This window comes from Enhydra lutris, unplaced genomic scaffold, assembly GCF_002288905.1.
Source record: "Enhydra lutris kenyoni isolate GAN:26980312 unplaced genomic scaffold, ASM228890v2 scaffoldscaffold1, whole genome shotgun sequence".
In the NCBI taxonomy this organism is placed as follows: Eukaryota; Metazoa; Chordata; class Mammalia; order Carnivora; family Mustelidae; genus Enhydra; species Enhydra lutris.
In genome coordinates, this window is record NW_019154085.1 from 4,078,313 (window position 1) to 4,093,507 (window position 15,195).

The following is a 15,195-nucleotide window of genomic DNA, read 5'->3' on the forward strand; positions in this document are numbered from 1 at the left end:
CTGGATGGAAATTGCTAGTAGTTGGGTCCATTTCTTCCTGAATCCAAGATCCTAACACAACCAACCCAGCAGCAGTGCATTAGACGTTCACAAGAAAAGGCTGTAGAGAAGGCGGGGGACCTTCAAGATGAAGCAGCTTAGCCATGGGATAAAGAACTGGGAGATCGGACAGCGGCATTTCACGGCGTAAATGCTGCGATTCCACACGCCTCGTGTGCGTGTCCTGAGGACGTGTGTCGGCGGGCGGTCCGCATCCCTGAGCCCTCACGCAGTCACGCAGTCTCGTCTCGCTTGCTCGGGGGAGCCCGCACGGCCCCGTCCGTGGTCTTCGCCCTCCCCAGCTGCCCCCATGGAAACCCGGGCCCTGCAGGTTGGTCAATACTGAGAAACCGTCGTGCCCTTTGGCGTCCGACCGGTCTGTGACCGTCTTGGTTCATCCGCGGAGGAAGTTCTCCGTCATCCTCCGGCCGCCGTGCCCGGGATGGGAAGGGCCGCGTGGACGGCAGCCGCAGTGTCGGCGACGGGCGGTCATGCCTGTGCTGCCCGCGGCAGAGTCTTGGGAGCCCGCCCCGGGGTCACTCACGGTGCTCTCTGGCCGAGGCGACCAGCAGACACACCGCACGCGCGGTCCCCCGGCTCGCTCGGCGCGCGCTGCCAGAGAGGAGCGGCCGCCGGCCCCGGTCAGGCGGGGTTTCTTCCAGGCGGGAGGCTCGGCCGGATCCCTCGGGAGCCTGCGACCGGAGCCGCCACCATGAGGAGGACCTCAGCCCTTTTCTCTGTCCCCCGGGGTCCGAAGTGCTTCCCTGCACCTGTGTCATCCTCTTCTCGGATCGGCTTCAGAGGAGTCCAGAGTCCGTCAGAGGCTTCCCTGAGTGGGACGCCCCGTCCGCCGGGTCCACGGTGACTCCTCATGGCTGCCTTCTTCCGGGTCCTCGGAGGCTGCGGTGGCGCATGCGCAGCGCCGTTGGCGGCCAGGCCGGAGGAGCCGTCGGACCTCGGCGTCTCAGTACCCGCGTGCTGCGGCGGGCGGGGCGCACCACCGGGGAGGGGGCTGGGGGGCAAGGCCGGGCTCAGGCCGAGAAGGCTCGTCTCTGAGAAGGGGCTGTTGTGCGTGCAGCGACTCCAGCGCGTCGTGTAGGCCGACTCCTGCGTGCTGCGCCGTGTGCTGTCGCCGGAGTCTTCCATCCGCCGTGCGTGTCGGCTCCGCCGCGTTTCCGAGGCCGCTGCTGTTGCGTTTCCCGCGCGCACCCCGCATGCACCCTGCGCGCACCTCGCGCGCACCGGGTGTCGTCTGTGGCTCCTGCGGGCGGCGCTCGCGCGGCTTCCCCAGTGTAACTAGTCAGTGTGGCGGCCCTGGGCGCGGGGTGCACGCACCTTCTGGAATCCCTGCGTTTGCGCCCCGAGGGGAAGGGCCGGGGCCCCGGGCGAGGCAGTGTTTTACGGCTTGGAGGGTCTGCGGAGGAACTGGAATGCGGGCTCCCGGGAGTCATCGGAGGCTTTCGAGCAAGGGTTATCGGGGTCAGGTTGTGACTTAGGCCACTTGGGAAGTGTGGCGCGTGCAGGGGGAAAGGAGGCGGGCGGCAGGGGCTGAGTCGGCAGGACAGGGCAGAGGGAGACCCCGGGGAAGGCCTTTCGGGTGAGTGAGGATGAAGGCTGAGCTGGGGGGCCGGGGGAGCCGGGGGCACTGAGTGATGCTGCTGATGGAGCAGAGACGGGTTGGCTTTGCGGGGGGGTAAGAGACAGGGAGAGGCTAAGGGTGAGAAACTGGGTCTGTCGTGACTCTGTGCGGTTCTAGGGAGGATAGGAGGGTTTTATTTTGGGGGGGTATTTTGGGATAGGATGGTAGGAGATAGAAGGTTGGGACATGGGTTGCGATGTGGGACTCAGCAGATGTGGGAGAGATGGCTGGGGACAGGCTGTCGACAGTCTGGCTCATCTGAGAGAGGGGAGAAGGCGAAGCATCAAGGGGCAGACGGTCAGGCAACTTGAATTTAAAAGCGATGGGGACCTTGGTGTCCTTTCATATCGGTCTCACGTTGCTACCTGGAGGCAGACTATATCAAAATTTAGAAACATATCAAAATTCACATCACAGTTTATCAAACCAGAAATGATGGCCAGTTCTTTGGTTATAAAAATCAGGTTTCTTCAGGATTCTCATGAATTCAAAAGGATTTAGATGAAAATGTTGAGGGTGTTGAGTTTGGCTTGTATTTTGCTTAACTGCATTTTCTGATTTTTTTTTTCCCCTATAGTGAATATGGCTTGTTTTTAATCATTAAAAGGTTGTTTGGAATTTCAAAAGTGGTTTATTTTCTTCTCCTGACTCTTACTGGACTGTGAGCTCCTGGAGGGGGTGGTGTGGGGAGAGGAAGTGCCCTGATGATTCACAGTGTGTCCAGTGCACTTAACACAAGGCCAGAGACCAACAGGGTTCAGTACTGTACGTGGTGGTTGAGCCAAATTGCATGGAAATTGAATCTAACCGCTCTCAGAGAGGAGATGCGTACTATTTTAAAATATCGGGGAAGGAAATTCCAGTTTTTTTTAGTCATTTAAGCTCATTGTATTAGGTCCTGAACCACGTCCTATAGAGTTGGCCCCTCTTTTGCCTTTGTTTTGCCACCAGGATTTGCTGAGATTTATTTTGCTCATGAAATCTTGCCACATTGGCCCAGCTTGGTTACTTAAATGTGCTTCTCATGTTATTCTTAAAAGCTTTCGTGATCTCTTTGGGAGTCAAATGGCTCAATTCTGTTTCCTGTCCTTTGTGGGTAATATGTTTTCAGAGGAATGGATCAAAGTGGCTTGAAGCTGCAAGCATTTTTTTTGCCAGCCGTGGCAGCTGCAAGAACTTGCATTACCGAAGGATTCAGTTGTCAGTTGTAAATTTGCATACTTGTTCTCCCTTTGTATTTCTCTGAATGCCTACCATGTGCTAAGGCAGTGCTCTCCGCCTTTGGGGAAATAGAGATGAATACGCTGTGACTGCTGACACCAGCGAGCTCATTCTCCGGAAAAGGGGCTATCATGCACACATGACCCCGTGCAAGGAGGTCAGGAGTGGAACCAGAGTCAGAGACGAACAATCGTTGTCATGCTAAGAAAACTCTCCGAAGGTGTTGCCTCGATGTGTACTGCTAACGACACTGTAATAGATGTGTTTTCAACGTCCTCGTTTCCAGTTGCCAGAGCAGTAGATGTCTGCTTGCATTTGGTTTTCCAGCTAGTGGTTTTTGTGGCTCTGCTTTAGAAGTCCCCTCAACTTTAAAATGATGCTAATGACTTGATATTAATCCTTGTTAATCATCGCATCATCAGCTCTGAATGTCCTTTCTGATTTTACAGTAAAACTGTTTCAACTTAAAAATCTGTTTGTTCTCGGGGCGCCTGGGTGGCTCAGTGGGTTAAGCCTCTGCCTTTGGCTCAGGTCATGATCCCAGGGTCCTGGGATCCAGCCCCACATTGAACTCTATGCTCAGCAGGGAGCCTTCTTCTCCGCACCCTGCCCCCCCGCGCCTGCCTCTCTGCCTACTTGTGATCTCTCTATCAAGTAAATAATAAATAAAATCTTTTAAAAATATATGTTCTCATCTGCGTTACCCTAAGAACTTTGAATAACATGGGAGACCACTGCCTGCTTTACTTTAGCTCATCCTGCATCTTTTCTGAGCCGTTACTCACTTGTTAGTAAATTTTATAATTATTAACTTGGAATAGCTTTTCACTGTTGCTGTTAGATATAGAATGGAATGACCACGCATTTCACACGGGTGCACCCCCCCTCACCCCCCGTCTGGCTGTGTCTGGGTGCGGGGTCTTGGAGAATGCTGGTCTTGACTCCCGAGCACAGATGACATTAGCATTGTAGGTGGCTTGTAATTTAAGATTGGTGACTGAGGTAGACTACGTGTATTTAAATATTAGGCTCCAGGTGGCCATTTTAAGATGCTGTCGGATGTTCATGCTGCATTTTCTTTTGCATTCTGAGGAATTTTTGAAATGATGCTTTCAATATTTTGAATGATATTTTTTTCATTGAGAAAGATGCCAGGAAATGCATTGGTGTACACTGAATGTAAGTAGTAGCTTTGGAAGTTTACGAGTGAGAGTAGGTTAGGGAAAGAACATTTGCAATCACATATTTTGTTTTTCTTGGCTGGACAAGCAGGTGGCAAGCAGGGGCAGCCGCGGAGTCTTTCTGCAGCAGTGGGTGGTTTGGTCTCTGGGCTAGATCAGCACCCATAGGTGACGAGACCCTGACTCCCCTGTGGTTCCTCCAAAGGCTACCTCGTGATTGTATTTTGTGGATTCCTTTCACCAGTGTTGGGAGGAAAAGGTTCGGTTTTACATAATAATGAAGCTTTGACAATAATCCCGCATGTTGGGTACTGTACCAAGTGTTCTCTCGGTTAGGGATCTTGATTGCGTGTCACGCAGGAAGGATGTAGAGACTCATAGAATTGCTGAGAGCGTGGCAGACCAGGAAGGATACGGGCTTGGAAGATAGGCGGGAGCCACAGAAAGGCTGGAGGGCCAGGCAGTGGGGCCCTCCTGGCTTCGTGCTGGGACTCTAGCTGCGGTGAGTGGTGGGTATTCCCTCCTGCCGTCAATCACCCACAGCTTTGACCGTCACCCAGGACTCCCGACCCCAGGACGATGTGATTGGCTGTGCATGAGCCACATTCCTTGGGGGGAGAGAGCAGGGCCGCCGCCATTGAATTCTGCGGTGGGACCTGAGTGCTACTACTCAGTACATTCCTTGTCATCGTAAGGTAAGTGGGGACTCCCCAGAAGGATGATCAGTTTCCAACAGGAGGAGGCCTGAGCACTGGATAGTGTCCGTAGAAAGAGAGACAGAGGTCTACAGGGGCTGTCCCTTTTGGCTGCCCAGTGTTCACATACACCTTTTTCTTTTCACCACGCTTGGGCATGTGAGAATCCCGGGCCCTGGCCCACACGATGCAGCTCGCCCCGCATGGCTGGAAGCATAGCCGCGCCCTCGTCAGAGGCTGTGCTGTTCCAGAAGCTCTCCTTCGCCCGCTGTCTTCGTGGCCCGTCTGGGGTGAGCACTGGGCAAGATGGCGCTGGCAGGGGCTGCGGGTTGTACCGCTCTGTCGTTGTGGTTCTTAGACTTGGAGCCCTTGGGGCCGGCTGTCTTAAGGATCATGTCATCGTTCAGTCCCGTCAGCCAGACTTCTTCGGCAGCACCAATCCCTTAAAAGTGTGTTGGCTTTAAAGGTTTCTCTGCGTCCATGGACTGGTAACCGACATCAGAGATCCTGCCAACTCCCCAGGGTTTGGACCTTGAACTTGGTCTGAGAACTTGTCTCCTGGCAGTGAGATCTAGCCGTGGGTGGTGGGCAGACTGTCTTAGCTCTTGCTTAGTAGAACCTCCCCGGGACAGTTAGGAAGTGGAGGCAACAGTAGAGTGCTTGATGCCTTTCCTGTGCTACATCTTCGTGGTGGGGGCACTCTCCCCGCCTCCGGCCTTGGAGACAGAACAGGCTGTGCTTAGCACAGGCCCCCTTCCCTCTGCATTTCCCACCTCCGGCCAGAGCGACTGCGTTTAGCAGCCCCTTCTGTTCTGCGCCCCGGCTGTCAGACCATCCAGAGTCACAGCAAGCCCGTCTTCTTGTAGATCCTTCAGTAGCCAACACAGACTCCAGCATCCGAAGTTTTCTCAAATTCTGTCAGGTTGGAGGCACAAGGTCCGAGGCATAAGGCACGACAGGCCACAGTTGTCATCAGTCGTTTACTATGACGAATGAGAGGTGATCATCCTGCCTGTCCAAGATGGTAAGGTCCACACACCCCCTCCCTTGTGGCCTTGGCTCAGTTGGTCCCTGCACCTCCGTGGGTTACTTCCAACACTCTGCTGCCGTGTACCAGTTTCTTCTATTAGCTAAGATGGTGCATGTAATAGGAAATCCAGCTCAAACAGCTTAGACAGGAAGGAGAATTAATTGGCCTCCGTGTGTGTAGACATAGGAACTGTGGAACAAGTTTCAGTTGCAATTTGATCTAAAGGTTTGTGATGTCATTAGGGCTCCTGCGCTAATTCTCATTTATTTATTTATTTATTTATTTTTTTGCCCTACTTTCCTCCATGTGTTGCCGTCCTTCTCAGACTAACCTTCTCCTGTGCTCTGCCCTGAAAGTGGACATGACCATGGTGGTCCCACGAATCACATCTAAATCCTGCCGTCCAGAGGTGGATAGAACCTTTGTCCTAAGACACCAAGCTAAAGCCCAAGGCTTTAGTTTTTAGTTTTAGTTTTAGTTTTAGAAACTTACAGTTTTTAAAAAAACTTTAAAACTTTAGTTTTAGTTTTAAAAAAACTAAAAAACTTCAGTTTTAGTTTTAAAAGCTGTTAGGTTTTAGTTTTTTGACCAGCCCCGAACCGATTACAGTGGCTGGAAGCTGGTCATGTGTTGGTTGCCTTAGTCTAGGTGGATTATGTGCTGCAGTGCTGGCACATGGGATGAAATGGACGTCCTTAGAACAACATGGGTTTCCGTGGGGGTCTTGGGAAGGTGAAGGTAGACATAAATGTGTCAAATAAGACATATCCTCAGTGCTTTACGTCCGTGCTCATTGGATGCCCCCATGTGACTTTCTCTGACAGTTTATGGAAATCTCGAGTTAGTCGTTGTGAACCAAACTCAGGCTGGATCCAGTAGTCATGGTAAGGGGAATCAGTCCATTTGTAGGATGCAAGGGAAGTGCCTCTGTGCCCTTTTTGTCCCTGTCCTTGTTTACCCTGAGAATGAGGGTCGGGGTATTACCCTTTCCAACCCCAAAGTACTTGGGTGCTAAAAATGACAAAACAAAACAAACCCGAAATGGAACAAAAGGATGCTTGAATAGCTAAATGAATGTTGAAATCAGCTTCTCAGCGGGTGTGCTGTATTGGTGTGATTTGGTTTGCAGAGGTTGTGTTTCCAGAATTTTCTACTTTTACTGACTCCCTGTTGTAGCTCAGCATTTGTTTCGTCCTCTACCCCGCTTTGGAGTATGAAGTTGGGGTGGAAGTGTAAAAACTAGAACCCATGCAAACCTGCTTGAAACTTGTATTTGAAACGAAGGTAAAGCAGGTTTAATTACAGAGGCAGATTGCTTAATTACTGTTACCTGCAGCGAGGTCCTTGTCTTTCTGCCGAGGCTTCCATAAATAGACTTCAGACCCAGCCCCCAGGGCAGAGTTCCCTTTCAGCCTCTTTGCTTAATTTAAATTGCTGGTTTGATGGGGTTATTTTTGAAACCCTTCTCGGGTTGACTTCCCCCTTAATCCCTAAACCTTCTACCCTCATCTGCCAAATTATATGTAATGCACTGCAGCTAGAGTGCTTTTGGCATTTCATGAGTCTGAAATTTGATTTAAATGTTAATTTATTGCGACAAAGGTTGGGTGCTTATGTTCCTGTTCCTGTGCATGTCTTTCCCTGGACTTGGCATGAGACCAGCTGCTCTCCCGGTTCCTGCTGCATCCCCAGAGAGCAGCAGGTGCCCCCCTCCCACCCGTATTGTTTTAAAACAAGAGTCTAGCCTAGTTCAGAATGCATGAAGCTATTCTATTGTTGGGTTTTAGTGATACCTATGGCCATTTACTCCAGGTGTAGTTGGCATGAAATTAAAAAAAAGGAATATATATATATATATATATATATATATATATGTAAAAACTAAAAAGTTGACTCCATTTTTCTTCTTTTGAATATTAAATACTTTCTTAGTGGGTTCTTTTTATTTATGAGAGAACTTTTCTTTCTACTTCTTTTTGTCTCTCTTTTCTAGCTTTTCAGTGTATACTTAAATATTTTTCCAATAAGGTCAGAGGAGTATTTGTGGATTCATATGAATCATAGTAATTAATAAGAAAGAATTACATAATTCTTACCCCTTCTCAGTTCTCTTGCAAACAGCCCAAGTAAATATAGTTTCTGTTACCTCTAGGAGACCTACTAGATGTTCTAGGCTAGACTAGGAAGGACATTTAATTAAATTGCTATCCTAAGTAAGCAGACCAACCTTTGTATAAGATGTAATATGCCTGGGTGACTCCTTAATGAGAAGAATTAAATGTACTCTCCCCTCAGTCTTAGGGGCATGAATATATGAGTATTTATTAGTTTCCTGAAGTATTGTTTAGTAGTAGTATACTGAAAGCATACAAAATTGACTTATGCATCAGAAGCATTTAGAGAGACTACCTTGGATGAATGTGGTTTTACATCCTGCTAATATTAGAAAAAGTAACAAAACACACTCTACTTTTCCATGTTCATATATTTGAAAGAATTTTAGAACTCTTGTCAGCAATCAAATACGAAGGCTTGGGGATTTAACATTCTACTTTTGGGAGGCGTCATTCACATTAGTGGGGCGGGTAGAATGCTGCCTTTGTAGTGTGCCTCTCTTTCCACGTGATAGACTTTCAGACTGAGCTGGAGGGAAACCGTAGTATTTCTAGTCTATTCGTTTCATGTTCGTTTGATTTAGCTGTTGTGGTGGGTCTTTTGGATGAGGATGAAGAACATCGAGGTCAGTCTTGGCAGGTTATAGAGGCGACCTCTAATTTACAACAGGGTATGTTCCTTTATGAGTCAGTGCTGATGGCTGGAATGAACCCTCCACTACCCCCCCCCCGCCCCCGCCACCGTAGATGCCATGTTAGAAGTGGAGATTGAGTTCTTTAACACAAAATGTAGCGCACTCTTAAGTAATCATAAGCAAAATTTCTTACCTTTCTGAGCTGCTTTATCTTAAAATGGGGATAATGATCCCAGTATCTACCTCATAGAGTTTTTGTGAAGATGAAGTGAATGAATGCATGTGAAGTTCTTGATACAGTGTCTGATGTGTAGCAAGTCCTCAAATGTTAGTATCACCTTAAAACCATTATTTCCTGGAAAATGCATTCTGAATTTCATCGTGGAGTACTGAGAGATGCCATCTTGGGGGAAGCAGGTCCTTACAGGTTCAAGTTTGACACTGGTATGCAGGGGCTGGTGGAAAGGGCTGGGTTCGTTCTCTTGCTAGAGTTTTGTAATCTCTGGGGGGAGGGGATGGTCTTAAAGAGGCACAGACTTGCACTTACAAAATAAAGTCACAGGGATGAAAAATACAGCATAGGGAATGTAATCAAGAATGCTGTAATAACGTAATAATAATACAGTAAGAACCCTTACTGTGGTGAGCATCTTGTAATATATGTTCGTGTCGAATCCCATGTTGTACACCTGAAACTAATAGAATATTGCATGTCAGCCATACTTCAGTTAAAAAAAAAAATGAAAATGGAGACCCTGGTATCCAAGTGGCTCCTTCTATAGATGGACTTAGCCTGGGATGGCGATCTGGGAGGGAGGTTCCAGCACATGGGGCTTCTAATGGCTTGGCAGTGACTGTGGCTGGCTCTGGGGCTTCTGGCATAGGTTGGAAGGGAGGTGACAGCATTTGGGAGACAGACGAGTGCCCTTTGAAACTACTGGTGTTTCATTTCTCCAGTGGTGCTAAGAGCCCATCTGAAATAACTTTGCCCATTTAAATCTTCCCTTTTCCTCCTCTTTCCTCCAGGAAGAGACAATGGCCAAAATGGAGGTGAAAACATCACTTCTGGACAATATGATTGGGGTTGGAGATATGGTTCTTTTAGAACCTCTCAATGAGGAGACCTTCATCAACAACCTCAAGAAGCGCTTTGACCATAATGAAATCTACGTGAGTATACGCCGAAGGTCGCCTGTGGGGCTTAGACCTGGGGTTTCGTGGCCAAGAACTGGCTTCTCTTCTCCACACTCTACTTTTTTCTCATTGTTTGGTAGAGTCCAGAGGAATTTGTTTCTACTCTCACAGAGAGTTTTGGTTTGCTCGTTTGGCACGTGAGTAATACTGATTAGAGTCAATGAGTCTGTTTTCCGAATGATGTTTATGAGTGCCGACTATGTGCAGAGTATCGCACTGGGTGTCGGAGGTGTCGGAGAGCGAGTGGAATACTGAGTTCCTGTCCTGAGGAACAGACATTTGGGAGGAGTTGTAACATCCACAGGCATCTTCCTGGATGCCTTCAGAAAATGAGCATTTTAACCTCTGGGAAGCTGCTCATTAAAATGCAGGGTAGTGACTGTCAAGAAGGACATGAACCTTGTTGACATTTGTCGTTAGTCAAGAGACAGAAGCAGACTCTCAGATAGGGATATATGTTTGCTCCCTGGAGATTTTGGAGTAGTCCTGTCCCACTACATGGAAGTGTAGTGTCATGTACAAAAATGAAAACATGAAGATCGACGATAATAGGAGAACGTTTATGTACTGGAAATTCTTTATAAAGGATTTCATACTGTGAGTTTAACTGTTGAGTTCCTTACATATATTTAAAACCTGAGTAAAAAATACTTCCACGTGTGGCTTTTTAGGAATTTGGATAAAGCCCAGAAGTTTGCCTTTCTTCAGGTAGAGCTGTGTCGTTAACTAAGCCCAGAGGACGGGGCGCCGATCCTCTGTCCCAGCAGCTGAGACGGAAACAGGATGCATTGGATGGAAGTGGTTTCACTAGATTCCGCCTCGCTCCTGAGTCCTTTCCCCCATTTTTGTAGCATGTCTGTTTGGAGATGAGTTGGATTATTGGGACATGCTTCATATTTTTCTGTCTGTCAATGTGGGAACAGTAAGAAGAAATATAAATAGAGAGCTTGTAAATGATACGAGTATGATCAATTATTACTTTTGTGGGATGAATATAGTTTAAAAAGTGATGTGCAAAGTTGAATTATTTTAGGCCACAAACAGTTCTCCTTTCCAGTTAGCCAGTTATGTTTCAGGGATGACTTCGGATAATTAATTTCTTTTTTTGAGGGAGGAGGGGCAGAGGGAGAGGGAGAGACAAAAATCTCAAGCAGGTTCCACACACAACGTGGAGCCTGATGAGGGACTTGATCTCATGACCCTGAGATCATGACCTGAGCCGAAATCAAGAGTTGGACGCTTAACCGGCTAAGCCCCCCCAGATGCCCCAGGATAATTCATTTTTAAGGAAATGGTAGTTGTCATCTGGAACTTGAACTTTTTATCTTTCTGGATTTGTGTTGCTGAAAGTAGGTGAGGTTGACAATGAGATATGTACATACTGCTTGCAGAATATTATCGTGATAGCCAGATCCCAAGTTCAGAGATGGAGTTATGGAGACTGTGGATGCAAATGGAAAAGGTATAAAGTCTGCTGCAGGCCGGGGAGGAGGTCCCGCTTGGCTTGGCAGCGAGGCCAGTGTCCCCTTCTTGCAGAGTGGAGCGGCTCAGCTTTCAGGTGGGAAAGTGTCGGGCTCTGTGGCTTTCATTGAAAGCGTGGTCTGACAGCCAATAAAAGACAGACTTTTAAACACTGGTCTTTGAGATGGAGATAGGAGGAATCAGTTCTATCGTAAGTAACACTGCTGATCATTTTTCTTTTTGGCTCGAAGAAACACAGATCATTTTTCGTGGGATTGAAAATGGGATGGAGAGCAGCACGTTACAGGCGTTCACATACCTGATTTTTTGTGCCGACTAAGATAATACAATCCCCTTTTTAACAAAACGCCAAATGTTAATGTTCATGGGTCTTCAGCAGACGAAATGTCTAGGTTTCAGCCCTACCTAATTTTATTTTCTAACCATTTGAGGAATGCCCTTCTGGTATAACAAAAACAGAAGCAGAAAATGGCTTTCTGCTTCCAGATAGTCATATCAGTTAACGTTTTCCATGGTTTGTGAGGTTGTCATTTCCGTGAGATGTGTTCCTTCATTTTACAATGAAACATACATCATATTGGGAGGTGGGGCATTCTCTATTTGAAGCAAAAAAAAAAAAAAGTTACAGAGGAATTGTGTATAGTATGATCCTTCTTTTTTTATTGAGGGGTTTGTGGATGCGCACATGTGTTTGTAGAGAAAGGCATGGTAACTTCGAGCACCAGGGTGGAATGAGATACGGGGGACAGGGAAGGGTTACCCTTTTATTTTTTTTATTTTTTTTTTAAATTTTTTTTAATATTTTATTTATTTATTTGACACAGAGAGAGAGAGAGATCACAAGTAGGCAGAGCAGCAGGCAGAGAGAGAGGGGGAAGCAGGCTCCCTGCCGAGCAGAGAGCCTGATGCGGGGCTCGATCCCAGGATCCCGAGACCATGACCTGAGCCGAAGGCAGTGGCTTAACCCACTGAGCCACCCAGGCGCCCCAAGGGTTACCCTTTTAGATCTCCATATTATAGAACTCATTAAGTCAAGCATGTATTGTTTTTGGTAATAAAAAAAATACTGTACGCTAAATTTGATCATTACACCTCTGTAACCCCATATGTCACGTATATCCCCCTTGAGAAATCTGTTTCTGGCTCTTATTTTGGTACTGTTCCTGCTTTGCTTTTGTTCATACGTCACTGCCGAATTGTTAGCTTGATGCCAGAGGCCAAGTTAATATGACATACGGTGTTTTACTGTCTTGTACTTCACCTTGTTTTTAAATTGTTTCCTGGACGATGAAAGTACAGGTTTTTGTTTTTTTTTTTTTTAATCTCTTTTGTAGTCTCAGTTTTATACTGTAGAAATGGGTGATGGTCCACCACGATCCACCGTATGAACAAAAACGATTATTCTTGTGTTCAGAAGCCATGGTTGGTACAGGGGCCAATGAATGGAAGGACCTTGGCTCAGACTTTGGGACTCTGGGTATCTGCATAGACTTACCAGCCTCCTTCGTGAACCAGCTCAAGATCAGGGGACCCTCTTCTTCCATCCTGCCATCTATCCACTCGCCCCCACACCCCCAGTATCTGGGGATAAGAAATAGTCCCTGCTGTCACGGAGCTCTCGCAAGGGACTGGTTGGCCTCTAGATAGAAGTTTTCAACTTTCTAGATCACTCATAACCGTTAGTGATTTTTCTGGATCTCCAGCGCACTGACTCTGGCAGTAGAATCCCTTGTGATCCTGTCATAATAAATCAGAAGCAGCTCTGGGTGGACCGGTTGGTTTACGCACATACCCCCAAACCACTGACTGGTCTGGTGACCAGGATGAACCAGGTGGCTTCAGAAAATGACATCCACTCCAAGACTGGTGTAGGGTCAGCTTTTTCCAGAGTAGATGTGTTGTGTGTCAGTAGGTGAATACCCAACCAGATGTATTGATGACCCTGTTAAGAAGAGGAAGGGAAGAAAGAGGAGTTAATGCGGATAAGGTCATTGCTGTAAACCCGTCCCATGTTTGATGGGGAGTTTGTAGTGAGTGCCTTTGTGGATGTTAGTACCAAAAGGATATGCCCCATGGGAAGCATATATCATTTGAGTTCTGGGCTTCAGGTGTGCCCGAAGGCATGCTTCTCAGACTTTCTCCCAAAGAATTCCTAATGGCAGAGAAGAGTAAATAGGTGCTCCAGGGACTCGGGGAGCATAGTTGAAGTCCATCCACGTCAGAGAAGTTTTGTTGAAATATTTGTTTCCAAAGTAATTCAGCTTTATTCCGTCTGTAATGCATATGGGTTTTGTCCGTTACGCTCCTTACAGCCCTTTGAGTAATACATATTTTTGGTGCTGACAAGTACATTTAGTTTGCTTTTTATCTGAATTGTCAGATCGGGGGTCAGATGTAGAGGGCTGAATTAGTCCAATTTCATGATCTTAAGTTAAACCAATTGTAACTGTGAGTGACTGCTTTGAAAGTCAAGTAAAAATTGTCTTAATTTTTCCAAGTTAGTGCTGAAATCAGGATCCCCGTAAAGATGGGATCAGATACTTTTATGGAAGATACTCGAGGGCATGTTCAGCAACATCCATGCTTTGTCTTGAGGTGGGTTCATGCGCCGAAGCCCCGCGTTGGTTCACCAGCCTGTTTGTGGCCAGGCAGAGTTCCGGAATCTGGGACAGTTGCAGATGTTGGTGTGATCTTTGCAGTAAGAGCTCTTCAGTTGGACACAGAGAGGATCAGGTGAGGGTAGAGCGAGGGAACGTTGGCCCAATGGGGTAACAGGCAGGGTCAGAGACTCTGTTTGCTTTTATGCCTCCCTCTTGGCAGAGTTCGGTTCCAGGTGGGACAAGTTGCAGGACGTGTCTTTCGGTCTTGCAGTCTGTGTGGGGTCTGTGATGGGAAATGCTGGACTGAGCATCGCTCCTCCGTACTCTTTCTGCCTTTGCCAGCCCTTCTTCCGGCCTCCCCCACCCCCCAGCCCCGCCCCGGCCGGATGGAATGGTGGCAGGATTTCATGTGGACTTGCCATGGAGGAGACCCACCCAGACACGGTTCTGTTTTCAGGGTGGCTGGTCAGGACTGTGGTTGTGTTCCGGAACAGGAAAGCTGCAATTTAGGCGAGAACAAGGCCTAGGGCAAATTTGGAAACCGAAGCACCAAGGTGTGTGTTCTCTGACAAGAAGTATTTTTGGTGCTGGCGAGGCGGTTTAGTTTGTTTTCTGTCTGAATTGTTCAGTTGGTGGTCATCGGGTATGGAGGGCTGAATTAGTCCAATTTTAAGATCTGAAGTCAAACTAATTGTAGATGTAAAAGTGACTGCTTTGAAAGTCTAGTAAAGATTGTCTGAATTTTTCGAAGTTAGTGCTGGACTTAGGGTCCTCCAAGGAGGAAATCAAAGTTACTTTCGTAGTGGCTTTGAAGCAGCTGTGAGTGCACGATCGGCTCAGTTTAAAATAGCACAAAGTACGTGAACAATAATACCAGCCAACATTTATATACTTACTTGAAGTTTCCAAAACACTTTCCACTTACACAGCTTAGGGGTAGAGGGAAAATTCCTGGGAATTTGGCACTAATGACTTCTTAGTTTTCTGTTTCTGCATGACAAATTTCCCCCAAACTTTGCAACTTGTAATAACATACGTTTCTTATCTCATCATTTCTGTGGGTCAGGTGTTGGGGGCGGTGCTGACCTGGGCCCTCTTTGAGCTGTGTTGGCCAGGTCTCACGGGAGGCTGGATCCTCTTCCAGGCTTAGGGGGACATTGGCCGAGAGCGGGGCTGGTGTGCAGGCATCCAGTTTAGTGTCATTCCTGCTCCCGGGACGTTCTCCGATCTTTTTTCCTTTTTAAAATTTGTTTTAAAAATATCTTTTTCTTCAAATTGCAACTACACTTTTGGAAAAAATAATTCAGATGGTACAGGCACGCATAACATAGAAATGGGGTTTTTCTCTGCCCAGTTACCCAGTCT

At 47.4% G+C, this 15,195-nt stretch overlaps 1 protein-coding gene across 4 annotated transcripts in view; it reads left to right on the forward strand.

The window, feature by feature from the left end:
• LOC111160816 (myosin IB) overlaps positions 1 to 15,195 on the forward strand; it is a 190,377-nt gene that overhangs the window by 22,100 nt on the left and 153,082 nt on the right. For all 4 annotated transcript variants that reach the window (XM_022524212.1, XM_022524341.1, XM_022524416.1 and 1 more), the window contains exon 2: positions 9,581 to 9,724. In XM_022524212.1, the coding sequence (XP_022379920.1) occupies positions 9,590 to 9,724 (135 nt within the window). In that variant the 5' untranslated portion in view covers positions 9,581 to 9,589. The remainder of the gene's footprint in view (positions 1 to 9,580; positions 9,725 to 15,195) is intronic.